Consider the following 12,980-nt stretch of genomic DNA (forward strand, 5'->3'; position numbering starts at 1 on the left):
TAAACAAACAAGAACCTCAAATAAATCCTTACCCTGTGAACATGAGAACCCACAAACAAATAAATACATACATAAATAAATAAATACAAATCAAGTAACGCTATGCACCATAGCAATGCCAATAGTTTGTTCTGATGAATTATTCACATTTGGAGAGAAACAAATGAGGAGCTCATAGAGATATATGAAATACATGGAAGGAACCAGTAGTTCAACCAGCAGTTCATCATCATCATCAAGTCTCATTTAAGAGGCTGGTCAGGAAACCTAGGTTTACCTAGTTAGTCCTTCTGTTTCCCCAGTCCCCCCAAAGGCCATGTGATTGACACCTCAGTGTCTGTCTACAAGACTAGCCTGTTGACTGGTCTGCACAGTTGTCCAGCTCTGGTACAATACTGACCTGGTATCTGTGCAGGGGTGTGTGTGTGGCTTGTGGCTTCCTTCGGACTAGAAGAAACAGTCTCTGTAGTGATAACACTTGCTGGCTGGAAGTCACTCTTGTACTATCCGTTGATGCAAGTGGGGTGTCTTGCATCAACGGCTTGTGAAGACCGGATCTGCCCGGAGATGGTGGCGGTTCCTCCGTAACACTGCTCCTTGTAGTGTGTTGATGAGGTATGACCTTGGAGTCACATATTCTTTTGAAATGACTCCTGGTGTCTCCCAGGTCTTTTCCTGATCCAACTTGGTGAGGAATGTGTCTCCAGGTTGTAGTGGTGGAAGAGGTCTGGCTGCATGTTGGCGATTGCAGTAGAAAGCTTGTTTGGACTTCTCACTGGCATCCGTCTGTTTAACTGTCTTTCTGTTAGGCTAATTAGGTCAAATATTCTTCTCTAATGTAGAGAGTGGTATTCTGATCTTTCTCCCCATTAGTTCGAGTTCTGCTCGACTGACTTATGTGGTGGCACAGGGAGTTGATCTGTAGCACAGGGGGATTTTCTTTGCAGTCTGAACTGCTCTTTCCACATGACTGTTTCCCTGAGGATGGTGAGGACTAGATGTAATCTGTTTAAAGTCTAGCTGTCTTGGGCACTTGTAATGGATGATAGCTGCAGCACCTCGAGGAACCGTGAGTAACAATCTGATATTACAAGGTAGTTGTTTCTGTTGTGTTCACAGAGGTCACAGAGTCCTCAGAGTCTTTCCCATGGACAATCAGGCAAAGGTGTAGAGATGAGTGGCCCCTTTTGTTGGGCTTGCTTTTGCTCTTGGCATGAGTGGCATGAGATCAATGTGTTCTTGAGCTCTACAGAGAGTCCTGGCCACCAAACCACACTTTATTAGCCCCTGATGTCCATTGTGTATTTTCTTTAGGATATCGGGTCTCTGTGACAGTTGAATGATGATCCTGCTTCCATGTAAGAGCTTCAACCTCTGATAGCGCATTTTTCACCTTCATGTATCCACATGAGGGAGAAATCCTCATTTGAATTTAGACATGGCATTACTGCAAATGATGACCAAATGTTCTCTTTAAATTTAGCCACAGCATCTTCAGATAAACATCTTCTATAGCTGAATTTATTCCTTGATGCTGTGCAGTCCATTAAAGTAAACTTAAATGTAACGAGGTAATGGTCAGTCAAATGAGAGTTTTGAGGAAGAATTCTTAAATTTCCAATTTCAATGCCGAATGTTAGAATAAGATCAAGGATATGATTGAAGCAGTGAGTTGGTTCATTCACATGCTGGGAAAAGCCAGTTGATTCTTGTAATGAAAGAAACACAGAACTAAGGCTGTCACTTTCTACATCTCCATTAATATTGAAATTTCTCAGTATAATGGTTTTATCAGTACTGAGTGCTAACTCTGATATAAACTCAGAAAATTCTGATAGGAATTCTGAGTACCGAGCAGGTGGACGGCATACTGTAACTAACAAAACAGGTTTTTCACCTTTCCAATTTGAGTTGGAAAGACTAAGAGTGAAGCTTTTAAAAGACCTACAGCCAGATTTTGGTCTAGGGTTGATTAATAAGCTTGACTGAAATATCGCAGCCACCCCTCCTCCTCCACCTATGGTACGAGGGATATGAAAATTGTGTACTGACATACTCATCCTACTGCAGCCGGGGTTCAGTGATAGAAAATAAATCAATGATGATCAGCTATGTGATCACTGACCAATAGAGATTTTGATAATAGTGAATTAATATTCACATTTAATTGCAGTATTATTTGAGACTGCATTTGTGGCTGTTTTGATTTCAGTTAAGTTGTTCAATTGTTTGTTTCTTTATTTCAACTTACCTTTGTTTGCGTCTTTTGTTCAGACCCAGCATGCAGTGTTTTGGAGGGGGCCGCCCAGCACTTCCTGGCTTTTACAATAGTGGTAATATCATGGCTGACATCATCAGGCTGATATATGTGGAGGGGTTTTCCTCTTTTTTCAGTATTTATGTTTGGTTTTTTTTTGTGGAATGAGTAATGTTGTTATTTACTTTACAGGTAGTTATGTAGTGGACTAAAAGATACTAAGTTAATTATGTTCTGTTCTTTTTCAATTCAGTGTAATAGATATTGTGGTAGTAATCCTCTGCGGTTTGGTACTGGTTGAAGTGGACTAATTGAGGGCAATATATTAGATCAATGGACATAAGGGGCTGGGGAGAGAAGGAAGGCCATGCTGTGGTAAACATGCTGTTTTATTTTTGAAATTATTATTAATTATTATTATTATTTGCTTTGGTATTTTTGTTAGTTTTTGCTTTTTTTTTTTTTTTTTTTTTTTTTTTTTTTATATTTTAGTTTGAATGTTTTTGCCTTATTTGGCCACCAATGTCTTATAAACTTTCACTGGTTTTGGGAACTTAGATCTGGTTTAAGTGCCTAGGAAAGTGGAAGGTAGGCAGACTCAGCAAACTACTCTACACCAGGAACTCCTTTTTTACCATGGTTCCACTAATTGGAACACTCAGGGTTCTTTGAAAGGTCCCTGCAGCAGGAATGCAGCTTTTGTTATCCCTTAGTTACAAGGCCCGCATTATTGGATGATGCACTGGGCACTTCTCTTGCTCTCGTTCTCATATCATTAACTTCCTGTCTCCCCCACTGTTTTTATAAAGTGCTTTGAGGTAACTTTATCATGATTTGGCAGTAGATCAAAATTTTAGTTGGTTGAGTCAATCAAGAGGTTGATACCATATCAGATCAGGTGTATTTGAAACCTCTGCGTTTTCCTTTCTCTGCTGGGAGAATGGTGATGTTTTGATTCTTAGTGACAACAGAGCTTTCCCCTCCAGGGTTAGAAAGGGGTGCCTTGGCAATACCCTCAGCAATACAATATAAGTACACATTTAAAAAATGTATGGAAATTTTGACACTCAGTCCCGACAAGTTCATCTTAGACATTGTAGTTGCAGATACCAGATGCTAAGACAGGCAATATGAAAGAGTTAAGGTTCTCACAATGGTAGTAAAACTAGAACTGTGTTTTATGTTTTTGCTTGGTTGTAGCTGTTCTCTTCATGGAGCACTGGAAGAGACGACAGATGAGACTCAACTACATCTGGGACCTAACTGGCTTGGGTGAGGAGGAAAAGGTGAGACACCAGGATGGATCACTATTTGATCTGAGAACAACTGCCAAGCATTTTGGAAAATAAGATAATCTCTGAGTTAGATGGGTTAGCTTCAATTCTAAAAATGGGATGTTATTTTAGCTGAGCATAAACATGGAAATAAGCAGATGCAGTAAACTAGTTAATAGGGAATTTGATCTGTAACTGTCAAAACTGATACTGGGAGTAAAATGCCAGAAAAATTGTGTGCGTTGGATGGTTTATTAGCCAGGTTATCTCTTTCCATCTCCATGTCCTGCTAAATTAAGCTAATTAGCCGCTGATTACTCTAGCTTCAATTAGCCATAAGAGACTGAACAATTCTGAAAAAAATCTTTCTTTCTTTAAATTAAAATTAGGAACTTTCATCATGTAAGCCACCCTGGTTTATCTCAAACTGCATATTTGCATTGAAATACATACAGAAATGTACAAGTTTTCAAATATTTATTGAGGTGAAGGTGTTTTCATTAGACTTAAACTAAAAGTAAAGTCACAAAATTTGGAGGCTAACATGCAAGCAGAAGTCAGGATGTGTTTTGTTAGACAAAATCTAATATATTCTCACACAAAGACCCACGTTTCTTTTTTTATGCAATAATAAAATAACTGCGTGAGATGACGGGTCAGATATTACCTCCTTAGACACAATGCTTGGTGACTAATATTTTCTCCTTGTGTTTTTGTGTGTGTGTGTGTGTGTGTGTTATGTTTCACAGGAGGAACATAAGGTTTGCATTCAACTTTACCTCCAACCATCTCTCATATTTCAACTTCTTTCTTTTTCACCTCCAGTTTCAGATCTGTTCTGCAGAGATTGTTTTCTAACACATACCCTTTCTGCCTAAGAATCAGCCGAAAGACTATTCTTCACCTTTTTTGTTCTTGTTTTCTATAGCTCTTTCTTTTTCTTTATGATACTGGTTGATTTGTGGGCTCTCATAACAAAACTGAAGCTGCGATTCCAGTTCCAGTTCTCTTTCTGTTAATCACCACCCTCACCTCTCTTTTTAAGACATTTCTCAAGACAACGGAAACAATTGTCTCCACACTCAAAGATTAGCAGCACATACAATAACACAGTGAGGTTATACTATACAATTAGTCCAATAAAAAAAATCTACCCAGCAATCTATTTTCTTCCACTGCTGATCTGCAGTGGCAGCATTCTAAGTAAGGAGATCCAGACATCCATCTCCCCAGCAACATGTTCCACTTCTACTTCAAGTACCCTGATACGTTTGTAGGCACGATGGGATAAGTAATCATTCCTGTTGGTTCTGGGTCTATCCTGCAGTCTCCTCCAAGTAGGACATACCCAGAAAATCTCCAAAGGATGGCACTCAAAATGCATCCTCATCAGATGCCCAAATTACCTCATTTCAATGTGAAGGAGCTTTTATTTGGAGCTCCCACCAGATATTTAAGCTCCTCACTCTATTACTAATGCTGCATTCTTGCTATGATCCGTTTTATTACTACACAATTCTCAAAATTGGGTCTAAAAAGAACCTTGTTTTCTGCTTTAACTACCTCTTCGCCTGTTTGTCGAATCAAATCAGATTTATTTGTATAGCGCCAAATCATAACAAAGTTACATCAAGGCACTTTACAAATTAAGCAGGTCAAGACTAAACTCTTTATAAAATTATTTAAAGAGACCCAACAGATCTCCCGATGAGCAAGCAAATGGTGACAGTGGCAAGGAAAAACTTCCTTTAAGAGGCAGAACCAGGCTCAGGGGTGGTGGCCATCTGCCTTGACCGGTTGCGGGGAGAGGGAGAGTGCGAGAGTGAAAGAGGCACAGGCAGTGGGTCGCGTAGGGTGAGAATGCGAGCAGGAGAGGGGGATACTCAAAACAGGTGTAGGCAGGAACATGATGCTGTGAAGTTCATGGAGATGATGCTGTTTTATGGAATCATGACGATATGGGAGCAGCAGGCGTTGCAAGAACATGGGATGGCGATGAGTCACCACCTGTAGGATGAGGACAGGGAGAGAGAGGAGAGGGGCTGGGAGAGACAGAGACTTTGGGAGAACATGGTTAGTGAATGCATGGGGGGGGGGGATGCTCAGTCCTTCCTCACACAGTTTAGACCTATGGCATCATAGTTACAGAGTAGATGGACTTTAACTTTTTAACTATAAGCTCTGTCGTACTGAAAAGTTTTAAGCCTGGAAAATTGCTAGAGTCCGCCCCCCCCCCGAAACTGGAAGTTGATTCCATAGAAGATGGCGATTTACTCTTGGAGACTCCAGGGACCACAAGTTAACCTCCATCTAGGGAGCGGAGTAGCCTACTAGGACAATAAGAAACTATGAGCTCTCTGAGCTATGATGGAGCTTGGCCCTAAAGAGGTTTATATGTTAACAGAAGGATTTTAATGTCAAGGTTACATATGTGACAGATTCCTGAGATGGTTTAAGTCCTCCACTCAGGGCAGCAGCTCATGACCTTGGGAGTATGCCACCTTTTTCTGGCTGAGAACCATGACCTCAGATTTGGAGGTTCTGAAGGCAAAGTGCTTCTGCTCTGGAGGTCACACTCCAATGAACCGTGTTATCCGTGTCGGGCAGCGATGCAATCCTGAGGTCCTGCCAATCGACACACTCATGACCCTGGCTGTGCTGTAAAATCCTGCCCATGAATATTAACTAACAGGGCTTGTTCGTAGAATGTGAACACAGGGCCGTTTCACACTAGTTTTACTATGACTAGTCCAGGATACAATACAGTACTATACTCTTATCTCCTAGCACTCTTCCAAGAGTAAAGAGCAGATCCGCTGCCAGCAGACAGAATCCACATTTCACCTCCAGTATCTAAGACAAGATAGCTGTAACACAATGAATTTCTCCAATTAGAAACAAGCTGTCAGGTTTTGAGTTAATTCTGGTGTTTAGTGTTCTGTCCACGTAACTTCCTGTTTTATTTTGTAGTCCTGGTTCCTTCGTGTTCCCCGTTATGTTACTTCCTGGTTGTGTCCCACGTTGATTGCCTTCCCTGCCCTAATGTGGATCACCTGCGTCTTGTTTAGCACTGTGTATTTAAGTCCTGTTTTCAGCCTAGTCCTTGTCGGATCTTTGCCATTTTGTCCTTGCCCGGTCCAAGCGCTGTCCATGCCCTGTCGTTTTGTTCCTGCCTTGTCCGTTCGTTATTAGTGTTTTCTTCATCACCTACCTGGTTTTCCGGCTCCTGCATTTGCGTCCTCCCTGCAACGCGCTCGCACCGCGTTTTCCCGTCCTGACACAAGCCAGCCACTCATTGTGCACATTCCCAGTTGGTTTGTCTTCTTGCTGACAAAATAGGGAGATACATTTCATTCTACCAGGAAATGTTATCTCTGAAATTATTTTGGAAGTAGAAATGTTACTTTTCTTTGAAATGTGTAGTGTTACAACTTACTAAATGAGCAAGGAATTCTGTGCTCACAAAGAGAGCTTTGATCGGCCAGACAAATTCAGTTTAATACAAATTTAAGACGGGACACCACCCTAGAACCAGGAACTAATGCCAATATGGTCTTTATAATCTCAAAAAGGGGCCTTGGCTTAACTACTGAGGCACCAAGTAACAAAAAGGGGAAGGTGTGATTTTGATGATTGACCCCGGTTGACCAGCAATTATTGCAAGACCATCCACAATAAAGACATAAGTCAACAACTTTAAATGCTACTATTTATTTACCGAAAATATCAATAAGCCATCAATGTTCTTGAGGAACAAACTGTGAAATCATGTTTAACAATCAAGTAATTACTAGTGTAGATGTGTGTGTGTGTGTGTGTCAGCATGTGGAGCAAAAAATGGCTAACCAGGATAATTACAGCCAAGGTGGCAGATACCAAGATGGTGGAAGATACTTCGAAAGGGGGAAGGTCAGTGACCTTGAGTTGGTCCCAGGTTTTATGACCCAACCCCTGTTATTTGTGCCCCCCAGGTACTCATGAGGCCAAAAACCAACATAACTGTATGTGTTTCAGTGATTCCAGTGTGAAGATTTATGTGTATATATGTAGACACGGGGGTGACTGACGCTAAAGAAAAGCGAGAAGAGCAATAGAGGAGGTAGAGGCAAAAGAGGAACAGGACCCTATGGCAATTGAGACTCTTGGTAACACCTGGAGATGTGGACCTGCTTCCTTTGACCATGCAGCACTAGATGCAGGCTCTGTGAGCTGATGGAATTTTAGTGGGTGAAATTACAGTATGCTAAAATATTCAATTTGAAGATAATAAAAGAACCGATACTGGACAGTCTTGGCTGCTGTGTGAGATCTGGTGGATGTGGTCCATCTAATGTGGTGACTTTGCAATTTGTCCACACAACAAAAAGCAATTATTACCTGCTGAGTTTTCGAAGAATCCTTTGTTCTCAGCTCAACTCTTATCAGGCTTATGACATGTTTATAGGCCTCCTTTTGTTCTCAGTTCATGGTCAGTGTGACCAAAAATGTATAATTTGGATACTGTCCTTCGATGAAAATGTCTCGGAATCCAAACAAATATTATCTAATCACTGTTCATGCTTGTGTGGGTCTGGGTACTCCGGTTTCCTCCCACCGTCAAAAGACATCATGTTTGAGTTAATTGGTGACTCTAAATTGTACATAGAGTGTGAGTGGTTGTTTGTCTCTGTAGGCTGAAAACAGAAAAAACTAAAATATGTCAAGCTGGCAGTCAGACTTCTTCTCATGAGGTGAACACATGGCTGGTCATAAAGGGAATGTTGGAACACCTTGCTTCATCTGTCTCTGAACCAACTAGTCAGTGACTTTCATTCTAATTCATTCTCTCATTTTAAAAACATAGATCAACATCATCATGTCAGTTCTTGTTTATTACAAAAGAAATAAAGGCAATGCTAGAGAAAGGAAACAAGTTACAACAAGCTTATGAACTAGGCCTACAAAAACTACTGTTAAGTTCATGTGAAGTCATAGAAAGGATTTAACATGAAATAAAACAGGGTCAACTCAGTTGGGTGAGTAGCCAAATCATATGGAAATATTCATAAACATTTTAATGATCAATAATCTTTCTCAAATACATTATTTTGGTTGGCATCTTAAAGTTTGTAAAGATTATAATATAGAAATAAGCAGTTCCATTTTAATATTTTTTGACATATTTGAAAAGTTACAACTGTCCCTGCTCTCCCCTTACCCTGGTTTAGACTTTTGTGGGTATGCCGAGGAGCGTGATATGCTGACAATTGGAGCACACCCCCCCCCATTCAAACATGGGTCAGTGACCACTAGCTTGTCACTCCACTGGTTCTATTCCAACCCAATAATGTCCAAAACCTTCAGCATCTTGTGGAACATCTTCGTTATGTCATTTACACCTAGTAAATGACATAATAAATTGTGAAATTCCCCATTGTGGGACAAGAAAGGAAATTTTATCTAATCTAATAATCTAGTACACTTTTCCCCATCCTCCAGGTGGGACATATCAGCTGGGTTCACGGTTCCTCAAAATTTAACTCGAGTAACTGAGAATCTAGATAGAAATAGAAAACCTGAGAAGACCTCAGAGTTAGTCAAATTACAGTTCTGAAGTTTCCTGCAGGATCATAAGTTCAGATTTTTTGTGTCCTGGTAGTACAATGAAATAAACCCATGGTCACTCAAGGTTCAGTTGCTTTTGTAGCTACTGGAAAATACTGCAATGTAATATATATAATGAGTGTTAATGTGATTGAAGACTCTGGTTGGTCATTCAGCAATAGTACAGTCAAAGCAGTGATCATCACAGCAGAGTCTAGAACAAGTCCTCTTTTCTTTTGAAAAGCCCCTAAACTGGACTCTGTCCAGCTTGTATCCTCCAATGGGAGGAACTCTGGAATATAATAACCTAATGCTCAAACAACCTCATCTAGCTCCTTTAAACTTGAAGGAGCGGGTATTCTGCTCTGTCCTATCAGACACCCTCAAAAGAAAAGTCATTTCAACGGCTTGTATCTGTATTTCACTCTTTAGGTTACCACCCAGTGGTTATGACCAGAGATGGGATCAGTGGGTCAAAACGTTATCAACTTTCTCAAATGCATTAGCCTGTAATGAGCAATAGCCCATAGCCTGTAATGAGCAATAGCTCATTACAGGCTATGGTATACACTTTAAACATCCACATTATATAACAAATAAGGGGTGCTATTTGGCCGCCTTATGTGATACAATGTCACAGACTGAAGTGAGCTATTACTTTAATAAAATGGTTGCAAAATATGGCGAAAGTGAAAGTAGTAGACATACTTCAATTAAGTTTTTTAATTTTTTTTTTTTATTCTTGTTTAACACTTTGAAGTCAATGATCACGCTTGCATGATCAGATCCTGTGATCAGATCTTCAAAGAACTGCCAAGAACAAAACTAGGTCAGCTAGTTTTCATCAACTTCAAACTCTCTCCTAGCTAGCATTCTATTGCTGTCTTTACCTCAGAGTGTTACAGGTCTGTGAAAAGTAATTGGATGTAGCTGTTGTAAGGCTCATTATACAAGACCTGAATCAATCAGATCACCTGATTTGAGCTACCCATTTTATAAAGATATATAAACGGAGGCCTGGCCATTGGCTGTCTCAACCTGATTTCTTCTCAAGTGATACAGTTTCCTCTGTGCACATCTTCCTACTCATCCAACTGCAGACGTACTACCATACCTCTGGCTGTGTAATTTGTAGCAGAGGGTAACTTAGCTCAGCTATTTGCTTGGATAGCTAAAACATATTTCCAAAGTATAGATAAGAACCAAATCAAGTATACTTGCAATACCTTCACCATTATTCAGTTTAAGATTATGAGGGCAAGACCTACCAATCAACTGGTCTATAATAAACTGGTTTGTAGAAATTAGGTATTTTCAGAGGGGAGAGAGAGAGAGAGAGTGAAGATTTCTAACAAGGCTAAACTGGCTCTTGACAGATTTTGTTGATTTGAGTTCAGGTAATTGTGCATGAGAAGCTTCAGTACAGAAAACTGTTTTTAAGCTTGAGTTACACGATAACTCCTGGTATGTTTGTGCTTGTAACGACAGTATGTGTGCAGTTTTTAATCTTTTAATGGTGGCTCAAAGTTTCCTTCTTCCTTACCATGTTCATCTTAGCATTTTTTTTTCTTCTTTTTGATCAATGACTGAAACTAGATTGGTTTCTCTTCCAGGACCACAACAGAGCAGAATATGAGTTCAGAGTCATGCAAAAAACAATGAGACTGGAGCATTCAACTCCCAAGGTAAAAATTATTTAAAAAGTTTAATTATACGCATTGAAAATTGTACATATTTAGACATGACAAGTACAACACAGCAGCTGAACATTATCATTGCATTAAACTAAGATACATAATTTCCATTCATATTTTGAGTCATATTTCAGCTATTAAGAAAACATGATTTCAGAGTAATATTTGGTCTGTTGAACATTTTACCTCACTTTGTACTACACAGTTGTAGTTGACAGAAAGATGCCACCAACTCTGTCATTTTGGTTCTGCACTAAGCTCACTGCTTCAAATATACTGATGATACTAAACCTGAGAGAGAAGATCTCTTTGCAGAGTGTTTTATAAATCTTCCAGTAATTAATATGATGACAGTCCTTAACTTCCTGACTATCCACTACAACCAGCTCTGATTGGTGGAGAAACGAAGAGCAGTGCTGAAAAGCACCAGCACAACTAGCACGTTGTGTACTTAGAGAATGTTCACAATGTGTTTTACCATAGTTCTTACACATGTCTTACACAAATACAAAAAGTCATGCATACAGTCACTTGGGCACTCTTCTCAGTTGACATCATAACTTTGGGCATAATTAACTCTGCTCCACTGGAGCCACACAGTATGCTCCCAGGGTATAAAGAGCTCCTGCTGACAGGAAACTATGATGTTGAGACTGTTGAACCAGAAATATACTAACACAGACACACAGATTCAGTTGGAGATGACATTCACAGTAACAATAGACCTGTACTTCATGTCTGTATGTGCAGGGTGAGAAGGTGAAGCTGACCTGTACAGACAGGCTACCAGCCTATCTAACCACTGTGATGATGATGTGTTTTCTGGTGAGTTTCAAGTTTCCCTCCACATGTATAATAATATGATGTTTGGTCACAGCAATAATTGAGGTTTTATTAATGTATTTTAATGTGAACTAGCAACAAAACATACACCAGGTAATTAAACACAGCATTGATTGAAACATAGTAAAGGTTAGCAAGCCATTAGTTTGTCCCAGACTGAGACAGCAACCGCTACAATTATAAATCAACAATTGTGAGAGTGTGTATACTTAGCTAATTGTTTGGGGCAGCATACTTGTTAGCTCTTTTGCCTCACAATAAGAAGGTTGTGGGTTTGATTGCCAGGAGTGGGGCCCCTCTGTGTGGAGTTTGCGTGATCTCCATCTGGCTGCATGGGTTTTCGTCCACATACTACGGTTTCCTCCACTTTTTCACACTCAGTCTAAATTGCGTGAGTGTGAATGTTTGTTCACCTCTGTATGTCTCTATGTGTTGGCCCTGGGATGGACTGGCAATCTTTACAGTGTGTACCCGGCCCTCGCTTGGAATGTTGGCTGGGATTAGCTTCAGCAGCCTTATGTAGCCTTATGTAATAGAAAATGGGTGAGAGTGAGAGACGGCATTGTTGGGTGTGATCAAATTAATGCTCAAACTCCTTAATTTTAGGAATTAAGTGACAAACTTTGTAAATGATAAATAAGTGATTCCAAATTTAAGATGCCAAGAAACATCAAGATTGATGGAGAGAGAATCAGCTCAGTGAACAACAGGCCAGAGAGATCTAAAAAGAAGAATAAGGTGAGCACTTACCCAAGTAAAGGAAGGTATCTGGTGTGTTACAAGAACATAAAGAGCTGTCCCAAAGAAGATCCCAGACCAGCAAATCTATAATTTAATATGCACTGTGTGTAACACTGAAAACAAAATTCAACACAATGGACACAAAACCATTAAGATATATACATGATTGTTCACAAGATAATTAGTTATTGAGTTTTAAACCATTCATGAATCTTTTATAAGGATAATTGTATTGGTACTCAACCACTTACTGTTCTGATGTCAATCAGGGTTGACGAAGTCAACAAAGTCTCCTGAATCTCTTTTTAATTTTACAGTGGGATGAATAAAGTATCGCCTATCTCTGCTCTTTTCCTACTCTTCTACCTCTCATAGATCCTTGTAACGTTTGCCATAGTCTTCGGGGTAATCCTGTACCGGATCAGCATTAAGGCAGCCCTGCACGTGAGCACTTACCCGACAGCACGATCCAACATCAGAGCCACAGTGAAGACGACTGCTGCAATCATCAACCTCATCATCATAATCATCTTAGACGAAATCTACGCTGCCATTGCCCGCTTTCTTACAAATCTGGGTGAGGAAATT

General features: G+C 40.0%; 1 protein-coding gene across 4 annotated transcripts in view; it reads left to right on the top strand.

Annotated features, from left to right (window-relative positions):
• ano1a (anoctamin 1, calcium activated chloride channel a) overlaps window positions 1-12,980 on the top strand; it is a 61,108-nt gene that overhangs the window by 33,447 nt on the left and 14,681 nt on the right. For 3 of the 4 annotated variants that reach the window (XR_003840588.1, XM_029498240.1, XM_029498238.1), the window contains exons 13-17: window positions 3,458-3,543; window positions 4,281-4,292; window positions 10,728-10,799; window positions 11,559-11,633; window positions 12,768-12,969. Coding sequence is in view for 3 of the 4 variants with exons in the window: in XM_029498240.1 (XP_029354100.1) it covers window positions 3,458-3,543; window positions 4,281-4,292; window positions 10,728-10,799; window positions 11,559-11,633; window positions 12,768-12,969 (447 nt within the window). In the remaining variant the exon portion in view is untranslated. The remainder of the gene's footprint in view (window positions 1-3,457; window positions 3,544-4,280; window positions 4,293-10,727; window positions 10,800-11,558; window positions 11,634-12,767; window positions 12,970-12,980) is intronic. The other variant, XM_029498239.1, reaches the window with a different exon arrangement.

Source organism: Echeneis naucrates, chromosome 3 (assembly GCF_900963305.1).
Source record: "Echeneis naucrates chromosome 3, fEcheNa1.1, whole genome shotgun sequence".
Lineage (NCBI taxonomy): Eukaryota > Metazoa > Chordata > Actinopteri > Carangiformes > Echeneidae > Echeneis > Echeneis naucrates.